At 31.7% G+C, this 22,182-nt stretch overlaps 2 protein-coding genes across 2 annotated transcripts in view; one reads left to right on the top strand and one right to left on the bottom strand.

Moving 5' to 3' along the window:
* The window catches only part of LOC115890608 (putative oxidoreductase GLYR1 homolog), a 126,374-nt gene extending 123,365 nt beyond the window's left edge, over positions 1-3,009 (bottom strand). The window contains exons 1-2 of the mRNA XM_030910886.1: positions 2,911-3,009; positions 2,814-2,850 (exon numbers count right to left, since the gene is read on the bottom strand). Coding sequence (XP_030766746.1) covers positions 2,814-2,850; positions 2,911-2,951 — 78 coding nt within the window. The 5' untranslated portion in view covers positions 2,952-3,009. The remainder of the gene's footprint in view (positions 1-2,813; positions 2,851-2,910) is intronic.
* Positions 3,010-3,444: 435 nt separating this feature from the next.
* Positions 3,445-22,182, top strand: part of LOC115890600 (E3 ubiquitin-protein ligase SH3RF3) — a 36,839-nt gene continuing 18,101 nt past the window's right edge. Inside the window, 9 exon segments of the mRNA XM_030910879.1 lie at positions 3,445-3,554; positions 3,827-4,302; positions 4,368-4,482; positions 4,537-4,772; positions 4,831-4,951; positions 5,011-5,162; positions 7,765-7,932; positions 13,279-13,500; positions 20,782-21,088. Coding sequence (XP_030766739.1) covers positions 3,881-4,302; positions 4,368-4,482; positions 4,537-4,772; positions 4,831-4,951; positions 5,011-5,162; positions 7,765-7,932; positions 13,279-13,500; positions 20,782-21,088 — 1,743 coding nt within the window. The 5' untranslated portion in view covers positions 3,445-3,554; positions 3,827-3,880.

Below are 22,182 nucleotides of genomic sequence, written 5' to 3' on the forward strand. Positions count from 1 at the left end.
AAATGCTTTAATAATGCAAGCTTTTATATATTTGCAAACCCCCATCCCATTATAAAAAATTCTGTTATAGAAAAGAGAAAAATATATTCAGAAGTTCAGTGGTAACAGTTCAAAAGTAAAATATATCAATCCCAAATAAAATTTTAATATGTGTATGTCTATTTTAGGAAATACCATTTAGATTATAGAAAATTATATATTTTAAATATTGCAGTAAATAGTAAAAACAAATTAGAGTGACTATATATTTGAGAAGCTCATAGCAAGGCGGATCATATGATTTATAAATATACAGGGTGTTCCATTTGAAAAAACATAACTTCGTTAATATTTTCAAAATTATTTTTTTGCAGAAAAACAGTCTACGCCACTGTATTCTACGTAGAAAGTTCTACAAGAATCAGTTTTCGCCTTCTCGATATCATCTACAATAACGGAGATACGGGGGCTGTCACAAATTCTAAAATTTTCGAACAGACCCTGCAGCTCAGAAATGAAGAGAGCTATGAAAATTTTGTTGACAGCATCTTCCCTTTGACAAAAAAGCGGGACAGGTTGGTGCAAACCGAACCCTTCTATCTTCACTAATAACGGAGATACCGTATGATTTCAACTAAAATGGGACACCCTGTACGTGTTTATTATAATTGTATAAAAGCATCTTTATTATACCGTATGATCGAATAAAAACGGCGTCAGCGATGGCTATGAAATGAAGATCGCTGTCATTTTATATGTAAAATTATATGGGAAATGTCATTGATAGTCATTTCCTAGCCATAGTTGACGCCGTTTTTATTCGATCATACGGTAATTGTATTTACTAAGAATGGGACTCAGGTGGAAACCTTCAATGCAGCCGCACGGACCTATTGTAGCTGTGTATGCACTGTCCCCGGATTGTCTTTACAAGAGAATATATATATATATATTTTTTTATTATTGACATTTTGAGAAAAATACATTTTTCAAAAAAATTGATTGTCTGAAACGGTTAATCCCGTTTATACTTTTCCAAATTTCCAAACAAAAAAAAAAAAATATTTAGTTGAATTTGTTCCTAAACTCCTAAAAATCAAATGGCGTTTCTATGGTAATGTAATTTATATTTCATTCTTTGATAGATGTTTATTATTAATTTTGATTAACGTCATATTTCATGCTGTTGTTAAGGTAACGCATTTTCCGATATCTACTACCCCTTTCGTAGTACTGAACTAAATAAATTTTGTGCTTCCTTAACATTTTAAAAACAGCAAAAAATATCACGTTAATTAAAATTCTATCAAAGAATGAAACGAAATTATATTACCATAGAACAGAATAGATGATAGAAACGCCTCTTGATTTTTAGGGCTTTGAAAAAATTCAACTATATTTTCATGTTTTTTTTTATTTTCTCTAAAACGGTATGGAAATTTTAAAAAGTATAAACGGGATTAACCATTTCAAACAAGCAAACATTTTTATCAAAAATGCATTTTTCTCAAAATGCCAATAATAAAAAAGATTTTGCTCTTGTAAAGATCTTGTAAAAATAATAAATTTTGTGCCTCTTTAACATTTTAAAACAGCAAAAAATATGATGTTAATTAAAATTCTATCCATAATCTATCAAAGAATGAAAACGAAATACCATTCATTATGTTACCATAGAATCGCGTTTTGATTTTTGGGACTTCAAAAAAATTCAACTATAATTTCATGATTTTTTTGAATTTTTTCTAAAACGATATGGAAATTTGTAAAAGTATAAACGGGATTAACCGTTTTAGAACAAGCAAACATTTTTATGAAGAATGCGTTTTTCTCAAAATGTCAATAATAAAAAAGTTTTTCCTCGTGTAAAGATAATGCGGGGACATCTGTAAATATTCTATTTGCAATATTTTACTATCCTTTTATATTCCAAAAAGAATTTCTTAAGAAATTTTCAACCATACAAATGCCAATTTAAAAATATTTTGTTTGTCCCATTTTTTAACATAGAGATATTTATACAATTTTGTATTAGTAATTCTATTAGAATTATAGAATTATAAAAATATTTTCTCAGATTTATAACAAAACCAGGTATTGAAGACAATTGGACGTAACAATCGAGTTTTTTGTTTCGGTTCGACTATATTAATCTTAGATTAGGACGCCTGTCTATAAGAATTAAGAATAGACTTTATTTTAGAACGTCGAAGGACGTAAAGCAAAATAACTAGTAATTCACCACAATACACCAAAACACTTTACTTTTGCACTGGACGCGCGTTTCGGTAACCATGTTAGCCTTATCAGCAGATGATTATTATTGGGTGTATTGTGGTGAATTAGTGTTTTATTTTGCTAATGTAACACCAAAGGCTCTAACCCTCAACTGCAATAATAAAGAACGTAAATTTTATGTCTGGAGTGCATAGTGCATTTACCTTGAATGCAGCCCAGTAATCAAGTATCTTGATCTATTTTAGACACCCTATATAACCAAAGAAATTTGCAGAAAAACGCAAAATTTAAAAATAATAGAAGAAACCTCCCTTAATTTCAAAACGCGATCATATGAAAATTTTCGCGCTTATTCATTTTTTATAGCCTGAATATTTAGAAAGTTTTAAGGCAAAATTTATAGGTTAGTATTTTCAAAACATAAACTTGCGCACGCCCATCCGGCAAATATCATTTTCGTAATAGACTTGCACACAACGCTTATTTCAAAACACAAAATTTTCGATTGATCTCAAATGCAACATAATGTCCAAGAACGATATTAAAATTCGTTCATAAACTCTCTTATGCAAAGAGTGAACTGACTGTATACTTACTCGGGCAGGCCATGGAGGATAGGATTTCATTCGAGCCCTAAAATTTGTTTATCAATAATATAAGTGCAAATAAATGTTTAAAAAATAAGCTACATACCAAACCACATTATCAACTTTGAAAATAGAATCTGAATCCATCGTTACAACTTCCCCTTACTACAGTCACTCACAAACTAATTTTTGTTTTCATCTTTTCTTCCCCCTCTTGAAAGTATAAAAGTGGGGGGTAGAATTGTTTACGCATGCGTAAGTCAAATATTATATAGGCAATTTCGATTATAACTTCTACCGCTTCGGTTACAGTGCAACGTTGCCACATATTATCAATCATATATTTGTCAAATTCTTTAGCTCATTTTTTAGTTTACTTAAGTTTGAGTATAACTAAGTTTGTTTTAACTCGTTCTTGATAACATGAAAAACAGCTTTGAAGTATGCTAAGGAAGTATGTTATAAAAACTTTCTGGTTATAATTTATTTTATTACCAAAATCATATTTGGAAAATATTTATATGATATTTGGTTGTTCAATGGAAATTGTTTTTCTGTTGTCTGTTAGTATCTATGGCAATATATGATGGCAATCTATGGTCTGTTGTTCTGTCAAATACGTCACTTGTGAACCTCTCACTTTCCAATTTTTTATTGTATTATTTTTCGTTGTCTTCCAACATCTTTATCGCATATAATGTCTTTGTGTGTGCCATAAAGAGCAGGAATATTTTTCTAAAACTCTATTAAGTAAGTAACTAACTTAAATAGGCTTCAAACGGTTAGCTAATACGTAGAGTTCAGTTCCTTTTTACTCAAACAATATATCTTTAGTAGAGCACCGCGCCCTCGATGGTCGCAAACTTTTTTACATAACCGGAAGTGTATTTGATGCAGTTTCTGCATAATATTTTATTACAGAAAATGCTTATTAGGTTTTTTTTGTATTAATATATTAAATTGTTGGAAACTGATTCAACTTTATTTAGAATTTCCTTACTTAGCAAATATTTATTTTTTAGTATCTAGTGTTTGTTGAACAAATGGTTGAGACTAATAGGGAATAGTAAATCGCTATGGATGAGGGAACATTAAACGATTTATTAGAGTGTTCAGTATGCTTGGAAAGGTTGGATACTTCAAGTAAGGTGCTACCTTGTCAACATACTTTCTGCAGAAAATGTTTAGAGGAGATATATCATAAGCATAAAGAATTGAGATGTCCAGAATGTCGTATTCTGATCAAAATAAAAATAGATGATTTACCTCCAAATGTGCTGTTAATGCGTATTTTGGAGGGCATGAAAAATTCAGGTGGTGCCAAGAAACTTAAATCTGTTAAAGGAATGCCCAATCAACCTCAAAGCTTCATTCAACATCCTGCTCAAATTCAACATCATGCAATTGATAGAAGTAACAATAAACACAATGCAAGTCATGTTGTACCTCATCAGCCTTATGCTAAGGCTTTATTTGATTATGTTTCAAAAGAAGCTGGGTAAGTGATTTTACTATTGCTTACTTGTTTTATTGCTTAAATTATATTTTGTGGTTTTATTATAGAGATTTGTGCTTTAAAAGAGGAGATGTTATTATTTTAAAAAAGAGAATTGATAATCATTGGTACGAAGGTGAATGTGGGGGAAAACATGGTGTATTTCCAACAACTTATGTTCAGGTAGTTTGATTGCTTAATATCAACTTATTGTTACTTAAAATGTGTGCTTGCTAGGTTATTACACCAGTTCCTAGTCATATTCCACAATGCAAAGCTCTATATGATTTTCGTATGAACAATGATGAAGAAGAAGGCTGCTTAGCTTTTAGTAAAGGTGATATTATTAATGTAATAAGAAGAGTAGATGAAAATTGGGCTGAAGGAAAACTCGATGGCAAAATAGGTATATTTCCTTTGGCATTCGTAGAACTGAATAATTTAGCAAGGTCTTTAATGAAACTGTCTACAAAGTAAGTTGTACATTTATGTTTGAATATGTATTTATTATATTATTATCTGTTATTTCAGTGTTCAACCTGGTCCTTCAAAGTTGGCACCTCCAACACCTACTACAGAGAATAGCACCCCATTAATACCAACTGATCATTCTACAACTGTATTATCAGTCGATCCGAACAAATCTCAACAAGTATGTATAATTGTAAGTTTATATGACTGTGCTATAAATTATTCTTTTATGTTTTAAAGTTGCCATCAGACTCAAGCACTAATGTAACATCAAGTAGTTCTAGTACCACTCCAAATGTATCATCTAGTAATACTAGTTCAAATTCAAGTTCTGCTCCATCATCTCCAGCCAGTCCACCATCTAGACAAAGTGTATCTTTGAGAAATTCAAGGTAATGCAAGGTATATTTTGACTATTAAGAAATTTTGTTATATTACTCCAATTAGAGAGCATTCCCAGTATTCCTAAAAAAGGTCCACATGTTATTTTTTTATTGTGTTTTTCACTTCAATGCTACTTGTAAAATATGCAAGCAAGAATAGCACACATTTTAAAAATATTTACAATGATTAATAAGGCATAAAAATATATTTTTACCAGAAAAAAAAAATTTACTTTTAAATTGTAGTTTTCTAAATGGATGCTGAATATTTTTACATTCAGGGTTTTGTCTTAAAATGAACACCAGCATGTCATAATCTATATCAAATGATTTTTGAAATATGATCAATATTTTTTTAAATATACAGGTAATACTATAGCATACATATTGAAATTTCAAGTTGCTGTTTAAGGCTGTGTGCCAACATATCTGTATTCTGTAACATTGACATAAAAACGTTACGCTTTAAAAGCGGTGAGCGCAAGTATTCGATCAGCGAAACGCAAAGCAGTCGATTTTGGTATTCTCGTTGCCATGCGAATCGTGTTCTGGATACGCGTTGAGCACATATTGGCAACATCACAATTTCTAATGTAGGTAATAGTCAAAAGTTGATAACTGACGGATGTAACAATGAAAAATGTCAATGTTACGGGAATTTCATAACCTATTGTTGAGTTATATGGATGTCATTATTCTTATTATACGAGGGAAGTGTTGAAGACGCTTCTGAGCATTTTCGATGTTTTGAACAATATTTATAGCTGCCAAGTCGTAAATTATCAATTACTTATTGAGGAATTTAGTAGTAAGAAGTAGTAATTTCACTAAAGAGCAAGATAACGCACAAAATCACAATTTTTTCGATTTTGACTGACAGTTCGACAAGCAAAACAAGGATCGTTTTGCAACCGTTTTCAAAGCGCTCAGCGCAATCAGTAAAGACGCTAAGCGCGTCAGACGAGAATACCGAAATCGTTAATTAAGTGCGCGCTCAGCGAAATTTAACGTCATATTCGCTGAGCGTCTCAAAGCGCTTAGCGTTTTCAAAGTTACAGAATACGGGCCCTTGGACGCGTAGATACCAGTACGCGCGAAAATTGCTTCTTCCATTTGCTTTAATGCATTTAAACGCTTCGCGGTCCTCTCGGTCATAATATTTTTTTCAAGAGTCGTCAAGGGTGGTTCGAATTATATTCGGGTAACTCCTACAGATTATTGTGCAGATAAAAATAAGTAAAAAAGTTTGTATAAATTCATGTCCTAAAATACTTAGTTTCTGAGATACAGGGTGTAGAAATTTCATTTTTATTTCGGTTTTCTCCTAATAATTTCTGAACGACTCGTATAGTCGATATTTGGATGAAAATCTGTGTGTAGCTGTTTTTTGACACAAGAAATTTGATTTTGATGTTAATGTGACTCCTACTTGAAGGCTTGAGTTAGGTTGTAAGTAGGTTAGGTTGTAATATAGCTGCATGTGTTTTAATTGTTTTTAAAGAGAAAAATTTTTTTGTTCGTATCAGTATAAAACTATTAAGTGAAAAATATATATTTCCGCAATTTTTACCTAAAAAGGTCTCTTGGTAAAAATCGCTACGACCAACTGTTATTTATTAATCTAAATATCTTGAGAACCATTACTTGTAGATATTTTTTACAAAAAGATTTTTTTTACGCAAAAAACGCGGAAATGTATATTTTTCTCTGTAGTTAATACAGTTACGGTCGAAAAGTTATTATGCTTCAAAACAGTTAAAACGTATTTAGGTGGCGCCCCTTACAAGTAGGAGTCATACTGACATCGAAATCAAATTTCTAATGTCAAAAAAATCCAAACACCATTTTTTGTCCAAATATCAACGTTAGTTCAGAAATTATTTGGAAAAAAATCATATTTATAATAAAAATGAAATTTCTACAACCTGTATCTCAAAAACGAAGCCATTTTAGGACATTATTTTATACAAACTGTTAACTTATTTTTATCAGCAGAATATGTTGGGCGAAGTTTTTCTTAATGACAATTTGGACTGCCCTGTATATCTCGAAAACTTATTAAGTAATTTAAAAAATCGAAAATAGTTTTGAACATATATTTTACTTATCTACCCATACCTCACTGGAATGCACCAGATACTGAAACACAGTGTATAAACATAGAATGTCATTTTGCATCCATATACATTTTCTTTTCCCTTAGATTACGCCTATGACAAGTCGTTCGCGACACACATTTAAGGTAAAAGTCGATTTTATATACAGAAAAGTTGGTCACCCTTGATATACACCTTTATAGTGCAGATGGACTCATTACATTAAGTCAAACTCATGTCGGCAAAATTGACTTATAGGCTTCTTTGCCTGTACCCTTCATATCAAAATATTTGCTTTAACTCTTGATTATACCACAACGCAACCACAGCCGTAACGTAAGTTTCTGCATTTTCTCCCAAGAGATATGTTTAAATTTTGTGCCATGCTTTAACTGTCTAATGTCAAAATAACGTCTGCGCTAATAGTGAATTGTGACGGTATTGGACTTTGTCATATTTTTCTGTTTGTACCATAGCGTTGTGTGTATGATTATTTGTGATTTTTTTGTGTATAGTCGAAAACAGGAAAGTTCAAAATCATCAAGTAAAAGTGCTCCTAGCCTTCATCCACAAGCGGCTTTTGCATACACTGCTCAAGAAGGAAGATCCGGTTCTCATCATCAGCATCATAATAAAGAGAAACGTCACAGCTTGACTAACATCCCAGTGCCTCATCATAATAGGTATTATCATAACTACATATCTTTGGTCTAGGTCACTTAGAGCTTAGTGTTATCATTGAAAGCCATTGACTCGACACTGAAAGCTTGCTACTTTTTTTAAAGTTAAAATCACTTTAAAAACCTTACTCTTGATTATACCACATATATTATTACTTTTGTTGTCATATTTATTAGTTTTTTTTTTTAAATATTTATTATAGTCTTTAAAAGCCTTTAATGAGTAAAAATCATTATTGATAGTCATTCTATTATAAGTATAACAAAAAAATGTCAAAAGTTGACATATGATATGTCATTTTATTCAGAGTGTCATTTTCTATCAAATAAAGTAGAAATATGCCGAGGGTGCCATTTAAAAATCAAAAGTTGTAGTCATTTCCGGTGAAACAGGAAGTGACCAAAAACAATTGAATACCTCAATCGATCCTAATTTATGTCATACTAACATACCAACTCCCGTTTTTTATCTGAAAAAATATAAAAGTTATAGGGGTGAGCCTCTTTTGAGACGCACTTGGTATACAATGTGATTATGAGGCCAAATTTTACGTACAAAAAAAGAGATTTCTCAAAATTGTAAAAATTGCAAATTATTGCTTCTTACCACCACTATTTATACAATAAATACAATGTGGACCAAAAAAAGATGTTATATTTTTTATTTGCTCTTACGAAAATAATGTTGAATCGCCTTTTATATTATATAAAAAATATACGCTGTTTTTGGTCATATATTTTGTTAAAAAATGGAATAAAAAAATCTCAAATAGGAATCCTGATATAGAGCTTAGTCGAACGAAGACCATCTAGTGTTTAAAGAGATACTGAGTACTAACTGAGTTAATGAGTAATTTAGTCCCTAAAATGTCAGCACAAAAAAAATCATTTATTTTCATGCATTTTCTAGATTTTTCTTTTTGTTTTATCAGTAAAGGTGAGTTTATATGTATGCACTCGTGATGTGTCGTCCGTCGTCATTTTTATGTAATATCATTGGTTTATTTGAAAAATGACAGATTGTATTTCACCGTTATTGGAGAAACGAATCGACTTGACGCATTACAGATGCATCAAGGATGAAATGAAATGTGTTTATTGTTAGCTGATTGCTAATAAGTTACATTAACATCTGTAAAAACATAAATAAATAAAAAAAGCAAATCTCGTGTTACAATATCAATCGTCTGTAGCATACACCGGCAGTATGTAGTTTTTTAGCTAAAGAAAACAGAGTTAAGCTCGATACAACTTTATTATCTTAGGGCAGAGAAATAAACAACCGTATACTATCGCTAAAGAGGCTTTTTTGCATATGTGATGTTCTAGCAAATTAAATATCTATCTCCTGTCTTGATCTGATGTTATAACTGTGCTTTTCACGTCTTACAATTACTGAGTCTTCAAAGTATCACGGAATTGATTTTTAATTTTAAAAATAAATACAATATTAGACTGTTCAATGCTCTGCCGAACGATGCATGTAAACCCACACTAATAGTAAGTTACTGATAAGTTGTTAATACAGGCGCTAAAACCATAATATTGCTAGCCTATTTTTTACAAAAATGAAAACTAAATCTTTGTAAAAGAGTATACCAATTAAATATATCACCATTATTTCCGGCCAAATATTAATGTGTGCGTTAATAAATTATTCTAAATAAATGTGGATGTGAATCAGAAATCAGTATAATAATAAGTTATGAATGTGAACGTCTCTGTTATAAATAATCATTCGTCAAGAAATGAAATAAAATTTATAAGGTGTTACTTTTTACCACACTGTCTAATACACATACAAAAAATCATTTTTTTAGTATTTGGAGCAATTATTTTTATTTTTTTTTTAATGAAATCAACGAACTATATCGACAATATTAGTATCTGTACTCTTTGAAAATTTGTTACATCTTTAAAAATAATCTAAAATGTCAATATTCCATGGGTATATTTATAAATCATGTCTAAATTATAAGAAAATGCATTTTCTATGAAAACTTGATTAGATATATAATACCGTCTAATATACATATACAGGGTTGTTCACCACATACGACACGGAGTATATATAAATATAAACGATTAGATTTTTACAAATTGTAAGTTTTGAATTCGTTGAAGGACTATTAGAGCTACAATTTAAAAATATTTTTACAAGATACAGAGTGTCCCAAATACATAAAAAATATCATAGTTGTATTTTTTTAAATGGAATACCTTGTATATTATTACATTTTTAGTTTCTACGATTAAAATAAAGGTAAATTTGATTAAGGTTTATTACACTTAAACCTTACCGTTTTTGAAATATTTTCAATTTTGTGAAATTGCAGTAAAAATTTTAAGGCTTCATTTCTCCGAGGGTATCAAAGTTTTTAATACTAAATATTTACTGCCGTTTATTTATTGATCAGTTATTGTGTTGCAATAATAAAAATAATACTACCTCATACAGAGCGTCTAAAAATTTATTTTAAATAATTTCTAGCTTTAAACGGCAATGACTTGTTTAATTTAAATGGAACGCCCTGTATATTTTAAGAGAATCATATGCACAAGTTTCAATTCAAGTCTTCGTAGAAAATACATTTTCTTATAATTTAGACCTCATTTATCAATATACCATGGAATATTGACATTTTTGGTTTATTTTTAAAACAACAAATGTACAAAATGTACAGGCTAGTAATATAATAAATAATTCTAAATAAGTGTGGATTTGAATCAGAAATCAATATAATAATAAGTTGAAAACGAACGTCTCTGTTATAAATAAGCATTTGTCAAAAAATGAAATATCATTTTTAAGGTGTTACTTTTTACCACACTGTCTAATACACATACAAAATTCAGTTTTTTAGTATTTGGAGCAATTATTATTAATCAACGCAAACAGTCAATTAATGTAGTTGGAATACTGGAATCATATTAATAGGTCCTCTTTAACAAATATTTAAACAGTCTTTTTTATTTTTAATGAAATAATGGAACTATATCGACAATATTAGTATCTGTAATCTTTAAAAATTTGGTACATCTTTAAAAATAATCTAAAATGTCAGTATTCCATGGGTATATCGTTAAATGAGTTCTAAATTATAAGAAAATGCATCTTCCACGGAAACTTGAAGAGATAGGTAGAAAATGGTATAATACATTTTGATAGACAATTAAATTGTGCATCTGATTCTCGTAAAATATACAGGGTGTTTCATTTAAATTTAACAAGTTATTGCCGTTTAAAGCCAGTAATTATTTAAAATAAATTTTTAGACACTCTGTATAAGGTAGTATAATTTTTATTATTGCAACACGAAACTCAGTAAATAGAAATACTTCAGTACAATATTTGGTTATAAAAACTTAAATACGCTTAGAGAAATGAAGCATTAAAATTATTACTGTATTTTGACAAAAACCTAAATATTTCAAAAACGGTAAGGTTTAACTGTGATAAACCTTAATCAAATTTACCTTTATTTTAATCGTAGAAACTGAAAATGTAATAATTGGCAGGGTGTTCCATTTAAAAAAATACAACTTTGATATTTTTTATTTATTTGTGACACTCTGTATCTTGTAAAAATATTTTTAAATTTTAGCTCTAATAGTCCTTCAACGAACCCAAAACTTACAATTTGTAAAAATCTAATCGTTTAGCTCGAGGGGTGTCTCACTATTGGAATTACATGTACATTTTCTTGGCAGTCGCTGGCAGTCAGTGGCAGTCTTACGGCAGTCGCCTAGAATAATTACATGGCAGTCATAGGCAGTCTTCTTCGCAGGCATTGGCAGTCGCTTGGCGGTAGAGTGATATTTTGGCAGTACATGTACATTTTCTGCCCAAGTGAGACACCCCTCGGTTTAGCTACAATACTCCGTGTCGTATGTGGTGATCAACCCTGTATATTAGAGATATAATATAATTTGTCTCAATTTGTTTAATACAGGGTGGCCCATCGAAAACGTTCCGCAAAGCATAACGGCCAGGATATTTTTTTTTTCTAAAAATCCAAAAACACGTCAATTTTGTTTGTGAAGGGGACACCTTTTGCCCCAAAAATGATTGCATAATCTTCAACCCTCTAAGCGGGGGTGTCATTCCCCAACTTTTTTCAAGTGGGAAGGGGGGTCAAGTGGTACCGCAATGAAAAGGGCTTTTTATTCTCTATACTTTCCCGCTTCGTTTTTGAAAATCGATCGAGTCATTGAAAAAATATGAAGGATTGAAATTTGAAAAGTTTATTTAAACATTTATCAGAGTAAATGATAAGGATAAATTCCTTCGACCAATTTGCTGTTTTTTCTTATTATTTCTGGATGTTTACGCATTTTTTCACTTGCCACAAGGTTGAACGATCAGGTGCGGCAGTTGCTAGATAGCTGTTCTGTGACTTGTGCGTTGAAGTTCTTCTCTTCAGAGAATGAAAAGCCCTTTTCATTGCGGTACCACTTGACCCCCCTTCCCATTTGAAAAAAGTTGGGGGATGACACCCCTACGCTTAGAGGGTTGAAGATTTTGCAATCATTTTTGGGGCAAAAGTTGTCCCCCTCACAAACAAAATTGACGTGTTTTTGAATTATCTGAAAAAAAAAATTACCCTGGCCGTTATGCCTTGCAGAACGTTTTCGATGGGCCACCCTGTATGTTAAATTGTGCATATTGTGCATCTGATTCTCGTAAATCAAAAAAAAATCATCCCAATATGATATTATAGGTGTTTGAGCCATTATCTCGTGATAAAATATGATAGTTTATGTTTATGAGCCTATATTTGGTGATAAAATATAAAACGAGTCGATTAAATGAAAATTTATATCAGACCTTTTTTGAAGACCGTTCAATTTTCTACAATAATATGTGTTGATTTTTACCAAACGCTGATTTGTTAGAACACAATGAAATTCAAAAGAAAAAAAATGTTTCCCCGTGTTATTTAAATGGGAAATAGAAAATCACGATGAGGCACCTCTGAATATTAATATTAAAAGCTCAAACTTTACCAGAATTTTTTTTCGTCATCCTGTACGATATTTTCACGGTATAACTAAAAAGAAAAAAATATTTTTTTTGGTGCACCGTAATACAGGATGTTGCATTTATAAAAATACCACTTTGATATTTTTTATTTGTTTGGAACAGTGTACTTCTTGAAATTAATTTTAAATTGTAACTTTAGTAGTCCTCCAACGTTCCCATCACTCACAATTTCTTAAAATCTAATCGTGTGACTACAATAATACTCCGTGTCGAATAAAGTGACTAACCCTGTATAATTAAGTTTTTTTAATACACAAATTGAATTTAACGTTGAATATATTATTATTGATAATTAAATATTTTAGTGGCCACCGACATTCGGCGGAAATTATGCCTTCTGCATCAGTCAGTCAACTCCCATCGACTGCATCTGAGCGCACCAAGCGTAATTCTGGTCCTTCTACGACAGCCGCGACGATTGCAGAAATTCAGCTTCCTGCAGCTTTCATGGCTCTGTATCCGTACAAGCCACAAAAATCAGATGAGCTCGAGTTGAAAAAAGGCGGCATTTATATGGTGTCTGAGATGTAAGTAAGAAATATAAGTACATAATCATATATTATATCACGAGACCTATAAATTTAATCGATTAAACTATTCAAATATATTTTGCTGTGATTTTGCTTGGAAAATAGTTGCATGCACAATAATTTAATAAAAACACGAGACCGCGAAGCGGTCGAGGGTTTTTATTCTAAAATTATTGTGCATAAAACTATTTTCTAAAAAGCAAAATCATGCAAAAATTATTTGGGTAGTTTGATCAATTAAATTTATAGGTTGAGTTATATACGGCTAGATTATTTCCTGAACGACTTAGAAATGAAGCGAATGACTTAGGATGAAGCAAATAACTATAAGAATTTTATTAACTATAAAAATTAACATTTTCGGACAACATTTACTAAACCGTGAATTCATTTTCACTACAGCAGTAAATAAAATTTAAAGACGTTTCAAAATGACGTCTCGTAAGTAATTTTTGTGCTTCTGCTACCTTGTTTACGCATCCCAACAATGCATCGAGGACCGTTTCGCATGTTAACATATCAAATTCTGACGTATTTTTCTCCACTTATTTGTTCGAAATAATATCGAATAAGGGGTTTTCACCGATTAAAATCGTTATTAAGTCATATATATGTGTTGTAAATCAATGTTTTTAAATGAACTGTTGCCAAAATCTCTCAGAATTAGTGATAAACGACAAAAAGAAAATCCAAAAGGAAGCCGAAAAAATAATCGCGGTTAAACTGGTCTTGGGCTTTAATCACTTATCTAAACAAAATTTATTCGAAAAATTAGATTAGCTGATTGGTCCATTTCACGATGAGGGAAATAATTAGTGATGAGCCAAACCGTGATTTTCTGTTCACAGGCTTACCTGTAACAGCGACTTTGCATTATCTGTGACTCTTAACTGTGACTGCGACTTTATGATTATGAATCCGAAAGCACAATCACGGCTAAAATATAAGATACGATACGAATGATACGATTCAACGAAAGTTGTTGTTGTTATACTAATTTTTATTTCGTCCCATTGCTGCCAAAAGTCACTAACTAACATTTTTCCGAACAACCAAATTCAATCACTAACTATGTTTTGAAGCGGAGAATCGATTGCAAAAGTCATTTACTACGATTTCTGGCTATTTATGTTTTATTTTAACACCGAATAGTTACTAACTATAACATCTTTATGCAATGCAATTCATCTTTAGACGCATTTTTCTCGGAAGTAATAAAAAGTAAGTTAGTGACTTTTGGCAGCAATGGGACGATTTGTCCTTTATCCAAGGCCGCTGAAATAGAAAATACTAAACAGTGGGTAAAAGCTATATTAAAAAATAAAAATAAAACAATTTTTTTATTTAAAGAAACCAACGGGAAAAGTATAAAATATGCAATATGATCATAACCATAACGAACGAAACTTAACAACACGAGATAAGTAATACATTAAACAACAAATACTTTCTTTTATGTTAAAATAAACGAAATATATAAAAAATGAAGTTTCTAAAAAAAAATTAACAGTATAAAGGTAAAACTTTATGTTTGGCTTTAAAAAAACCTGCTAAACTAAAAAGGAACCAAACCGATTCGTAGTGATAAAAAATAGTAATAAAATATAAAATACATAAAAAATTAAATCACTTCTAACAGTCACTGTCTTTAGATCACTTTGTCAGATATCTATCCTATGAAACGTACGTCGTGACTCGTGACTGTGAACTGAGTCACGACCGGCGCCATCGGCAGCTGCGTTCGCGACGCGCGACCTCCCGCTCTGTGAAGTATTTTCTCGTTACCAGAGAAATCACAATTAACTGTAATCGTCACGCTTTAGCAAGTCACCGTTTATTTTCAAATCAGTCACAGGCTGTGACTGTGATTATAGAATATCAGTGACAAAGTCACAATTACCGATATTTCACTCATCACTAGAAATAATCATATATTTTATCACTAGACCTATAAATTTAATCAATTAAACTATTCAAATATATTTTGCGCGTGATTTTTGAACTGTTGCCAAAATCTCTCAGAATTAGTGATAAACGACAAAAAGAAAACCCAAAAGGAAACCGAAAAAATAATCGCGGTTAAACTGGTCTTGGGATTTAATCACTTATCTAAACAAAATTTATTCGAAAAATTAGATTAGCTGATTGGTCCATTTTACGATAGGGGAAATAATCAATAATAATTTATAAAATATGCATAAGTTTTTGTTTAAGTTTGAATATTTTTTCTTTATTTATACTTGTAAGTCTCATTAAATTTTAAAGGTTGCCGGAAACACTTTTGGACCAAATAGGACTGTATTATAACGCGTTATCAGGATGAAAATTTAATTAAAAAAAGCAAACATAAACAAAAAAATTGGCGCCGGGAGGCACGTATAGCCGCCCATACTAAAATATGTTAATAAAAAGTTGGTAGGCAATTCTTTTAGTTTCGAAGTAAAGGAATTTTTCCAATTTTGGTCCGCGGTTATTTCCCCTATCCGCCACCTGGGGTCGCGTCCGATGGGAGTTTGGAGTTCTCCACACGGATTTTCTCAAAAACGGACTACGGAAACACGGAATATCTCAAAAACTGCGACTTTGACTGATTTTGATGTTATTACAAATTTTGTTGCAAATATTATTCCTAATCTTAAATTGAAAACCGCGTTTCGCTAGCTACTGTAATTTTGGAGTTACAATTTTTTAAAATTTTTAACCCCGTCCTATACCCCTGTACCAACCCCCCACCCCCACCAAAAACTAATGGCCAGATTCTCATTAGGAGATAGGTACACGGAATGAATATCGACTGGAAAATATCGCGCATGTGCAATGCATTGCTTACATAGATATTTTTGACAGAGGCTTCTTTTCTAACAATTATTTTAGTCGTTTTAGTTTTCCGAAATCCGAATTGCGATTCGAGAAAAGTAATCCGTTACGAGTTTGTATCGATCGATGCGTGTCGAGGTTGTTTCGTTACATTGGCAAACCATCACGGCGGAAAGTAATGCCTAGCGATAGCAGTTCTGCAAGAGCACGTGGCTCCGTGGCTGAGGCCATGGCTTCGTGAGCGAATGGTCCGTGGTTCAAATCTCACGCCGGACCAGACCTTTTTTATATTTTTTTTTGCCTATAGCGTGATTAATTGCATTGGTTTGGTTTGGTTTTTTTTTCTTTTTAGTTGGATTGGTTTAGTTATTTGGCGGGTTGGTTAGCGTGGTTATTTGGAGGGTGTTAATTCATTGATTAGTTGTCTGCATCCGCTAGTCCATACGCTAGTCGTCAATGCGCAAGCGCGATATTTTCCAGTCGATATTCGTTCCGTGTACCTATGCTCTAGTAGAGTCTCGGGTTCCACAGTATTTTTGTGCCAAATCTGGTTAAAATCGGTTTGGCGGTTTTTGAATTATCGTGTTACAGACGGACAGACAGACAGACACCGTGAAAATATTTTGTATTTAGGTCATTTTTGACCCAAATAACTCATTTTGAGCGAAATGAAAAAAACTTTTTTTTGCCGATCTTAATAGCCTAATAATGTTTTAAAGTTCATATCAAATAAAACCGTTGCACGTCATCGAACATATCGCCTTCCACACAAAGTGTAGTAACTAGTATTTTGAAAATTTTATGGTGGGGCGAAAAAAACTTATTTTAGTGTGATCTAGCAGTCACCGCATATGTAACTGTAACAGCAAATGGTTCTAATGCTGTATCAGACGGAAAGTAGAAAGTAGAGAGTAGAAATAAATGACATATCTAACAAAAGTTCATTTTTAGATCTCAATAAAAGGCGTTTTTTTCTATCTCTTGTAATATTTTCAAAATGTCAGTTACGACACTTTGTGTGGAAGGCGACGATGTGTTTAGGACAATTTTAACTGGTTTCAAAACAGCCGTTAAGGGACATACAGGCTGAGAGCGTCTTGCGTCCTGTGCTTTAATCAAAAAGAAGGTGAACACTGATTTTTTATTTTCAATATATTGTCGTGGTGTATGTGGCGCTAAACTGTATTGCTGGTTGAAATAATTTAAAATTACCTTTCCAAAAATAATAATTTAAAATTACCTTTTCAATAAATTAAAAATATACAGGGTGTCCCATATAAAAAATCAAATTTTCTGTTGAAAATTCTTAAATTATTAATTTAAAAAAATATACTTAAACCATTAAATTCTACGTAAAAAGGTGCTTTGGAAATATTTTCATAAAAATGCAAAATTTTCCATAGCAAAACAGTTACAGCGATTTGTTAAAAATGCCTATTTTTGAAAAACACTCCGTAACTCCGAAATGGTAACAGATATCGATATGCGGTTTTCACCATCATGTTTTTGACAAAAATTGAGCTCCAGACACCAATATTAGTTTTTGTCTATCTCTTATAGGAAAGGGTGTTTCATTTAAAAGCGTCGAATTTGACCCTCCCTGTACATTGTGTATATTTCGATTTTTGCAATCAACACAAATTGATAGCGTTTTAAAATAATATAGCGATGGCTTTAGAAATAGGAATTTGAACAGTCTAAAGGATTGGAATTAAAGGTTAACAGTAACTGATGAAGAGTTCAAGAAAAAATGAACACATGCCGAAAAAAACGGAAGTCGCTCAATAAATAATCGCTCATTTGAAAAAACGTACTTAAAACGTAAAATGAACGTACTTAAAAATTTTCAAACAATAGGAATTGATCTTAGACACACCCTAAACTCATATTTGACAAATAATAATGAAGTAACGGTGAACGATGGCTGAACAGTCTTTATATAATTAACTTATTTATGTAGATATTTTGCAATACTTAAAACAATTTAGTATAAAGGATAAAATCTCAGGTTATTACGGTCTGTTTTCATTCAATGACACTCATTTATTCATTAAAGCCTCTATATTTCGTTAGTGGTTACTAACATCATCAGGAGGTACCAAGCTACAAGAAACATTATTCTTCACAACAAAGCAATCCAGCTAAAAATACAAATATACAAGATAAGAGTTAACGTAAGGTTTGTTCCAACCCGCCGCAGAACCGTCCCTGAACGATCACGCTCGTGCGCAATAATTCAAATGTGTTCCGACCGAGATTTGACGGTTATCGGACGATCCTATTTGCGAACCAACCTACCTTGGGATCGTTTAGTTACGATTTCCGAACGGTAATTTCGTTACATGGTTCAAATGGAGAACTGTTTGGGTTGACTTGCGCATTAAAGCATATTGGGGCAGGGATTATCGATTTTTAACAGCCGATTCTGGTCTGGCGCGCGGCGTCCGGCTGATGCTTCTGTCTTGGTTGTTTTTTATAAATTCGAATACGTGTGAGTTATACTTTTGCTTGTGAGTTTGTGTGGAGTAAATCGTTCGGAAATTTTAATTAATTTTTATTTACAAAATAATGTTCAAATATTCTATACTGTAATGAAATAACAGGAAACTACGCATAACAGGATTATAAAAGAGGGGATAGGTAAGTGAGTTAGTGAGTTACAGTTGAAACAACACTTACCAACAATTTACTGGATTCTGATTCTCCATTTCAAAAATAATAATTATTATTATTGCAAATTGCTAACAAAAATAATAGGGTTATGTTATGAAATTCTAAACAGAAACAAAAATCCGATCGATATACTTTTAACAGTCCCGAAAACAATCCACAAAGCGTTCCAACGTTGATAATTTTTGCACTGTCATGAAACTATTCGAAGTCCGTGCATGTTAACAAAGTGCAAGAAAACCGATTCGAGTACGATTTCGAAACGATCCCGAAATGCTGGTTGGAACAAACCTGTAATAAAGACGAAAATCAAAGAACGAAAAAAACACAAAAATAAATCAACAAAAATCTCGTCACAAATTACAGTGAGGTAAAAAAACAAAATAATATATGGTAACTAATTATATATAAGTAAATCCAGAAATATTAATTAAAGAATCTAAAATAACTTACTGCCTTTTATTCAGGGATTGACTAATAATATAATTAAACAAATCGATGATAATTCCAATTTTAAAATAGCAAAATATAATATGTTAACATCAGGAGGAATATTTTCAAACGTTAAGGACAGGGACTCCAATACTTCAGAGTAATTAGAGTAATGTTATATACAAAATCCCTTGTCTTGACTGTGAGGGATGCTACATTGGCCAAACATCCCAGTCTTTAAAAAGTAGAATAGCGCAACACAAAAGTGATAGCAAATTAGGCAAATAAATAAAAAAGATAAAGACCATAATTTCGATTACAAAAATGTCTCAGTTTTGGACCGTGAATCTAATTATAATAAAAGACTGTTCCTGGAAATGACACATAAATATTAATAAAGAAAACTCCATTAGTTTTAGATCGGATATTGACAAACTGAGTGTGATTTATTGCAATGTTTTGAAAAATAATATAAAATGAATAAGAATAATAATTGTACTTTTAATAGTAATACATATTATTATATACTAATATTAATATATCTCAAGAATTTAAATAATGTATAAAAAAAGTTTTTTTGCTTGTTAATAAAGAAATAATTATTAGTGCTTTTGATTGTTGTAGTAGGTTTTTTGTTAAATATTTTTTAATACATGTAAATGAATTTTATCTCGGCACATTAATATACTCGTACCTACTTACATTCACAGAATAAATTTATAATGTGTGGTGTGTACGTACCGATATTTTAACTCTAATTGTAAGTTATTTTAGATTCTTTAATTAATATTTCTGGTTTTTACTTATATATAATCAGTTGCCATATATTATTATGTTTTTTACTTCATTGTAATTTGTGACGAAATTTTTGTTGATTTATTTTTGTGTTTTTTTTTGGTTCTTTGATTTTCGTCTTTATTACGTTAACCCTTATCTTGTATATTTGTATTGTTTGCTGGATTGCTTTGTTGTAAAGAATAATGTTTCTTGTAGCTTGGTACCTCTTGATAATGTTAGTAACCACTACAAAATATAGTGGCTTTAATGAATAAATGAGTGTCATTGAATGAAAACAGACCGAAATAACCTGAGATTTTATCCTTTATACTTAAAGTACGATCGAGAAACAATCCTCAAATTAAAACAATTTAGCTACATAACACACATTTTAATTGTTTTTAAATATTAATTAAAAAATATTAATATATATAATAATTAAAAATTATTAATTATATTATTTATATATTAATTAAAAATTATTTTTTGCATGCCTTTTTTTGAATTATTATTTATTTAAATTACTTTCGTTGTATAGGATATTCATGCAGAACGATGTATTTTTATTTATTTTTTTTTTAGTTGCCAGGATGGTTGGTACAAGGGAGTGTCGAACCGTACCCAGAAATGCGGCGTATTTCCCGGCAATTACGTGACACCGGCTCGCGCCTCTTCTAGCCACATCTCCGCATCGCACGCAGCCGGATCCGACGCTCACCAGTCCGTAAGTTTTTCCCGCGGCGGCAAGGGGGCGCGGATGCGTTCCGCGGACGCCCCCCCTCCAGAACTGCCTCCGCGCGCCTCGAGCCCCACCGTCGTCACCTGGCAGGCTGGATCTAGTCCGGCCGGCATCGGCTCTAACACGCTTGCGCAGTCTAAGTGTGAGAAGGTTGGTTTGTTTTTGCTTACTAATTACTTAAGCTTGATTTTCATGCATCATTATACGTTGATACGATGGTCCGACGGTGCCCTGATTGGTCATATCGTTTTCGTTTTACGGAGGCATGAAAGTGCAATAAATATAAAAACTGCGTAATTTTCTAACCAATCAAAGTCTTTAAATTCTACCAATAAAATTAATGTCGTATCATCGTATCGTCCGATAACGAATGCATGAAAATCAAGCTTTATTTGAGCTTTTTGGGTGAACGCTCTAGATTCTACCTACTCTCGTGGATAAAGTTATGTATACAGGGTGTTTCAAAAACATGTGCCATCTCTCGTGGGGAGATTCCTCACGTAAAAATATGATTTATTTTTCATTACTTTTTATTTATTACTTTTAAATTTTAGCATTAAAATAGGTGGTACTTATAATAACTTTTACCCTCAAAATTTCATTCGAATCGCTAAAAGTACCTGGAAGAAAATTATAATAAATCGAGAAATTATTAAGATTTTAACACCCTGTAGCTGCGAAACAAAGCAGAATCGGACCTATGTTGATATGAAAAAATAATCTTATTTTTACGTGAGGAATCTCCCCACGAGTGATGGCACATGTTTTTGAAACACCCTATATGTGGCGGCTAAAAGGATACTTAGCTAGGTTTAAAACTAGCCACCTATTTTACAAACTAACTAAAAGCGCTGTTATTTTTGAAGAATCCTTCTATTTGTGTAAAATAAATAGCGGGTAATCAGCAGCTGGTTTACATAAAAACTAGCTGGTTAGTATACACACTAGAGATGAGCAAAACTGCGATTCGCCAATCGCAATTGAAACTGCGATTCTGATTTTTAAATCGCTGCGACTGTAACCTGCGATTGCGATTTTAATATTTAAATTTTGGAGTTAAATATAATTAATAATATTTAAATATTGGATTTTAGAATGGAGTCTAGATATCGGACAACGTCGCACAGTGATAGAAAACGCGAATCTAGAATTCCAAAAGTCCAATTTTTGTAATCCAAAAGTCCAATTGGTTGTAAGATAATAACGAATCAATTACCGTTTTATCTTTTGAAATATTCAGGAAT

The sequence above is a fragment of the Sitophilus oryzae genome, unplaced genomic scaffold (assembly GCF_002938485.1).
Source record: "Sitophilus oryzae breed Bouriz unplaced genomic scaffold, Soryzae_2.0 scaffold_888_pilon_pilon, whole genome shotgun sequence".
NCBI lineage: Eukaryota > Metazoa > Arthropoda > Insecta > Coleoptera > Curculionidae > Sitophilus > Sitophilus oryzae.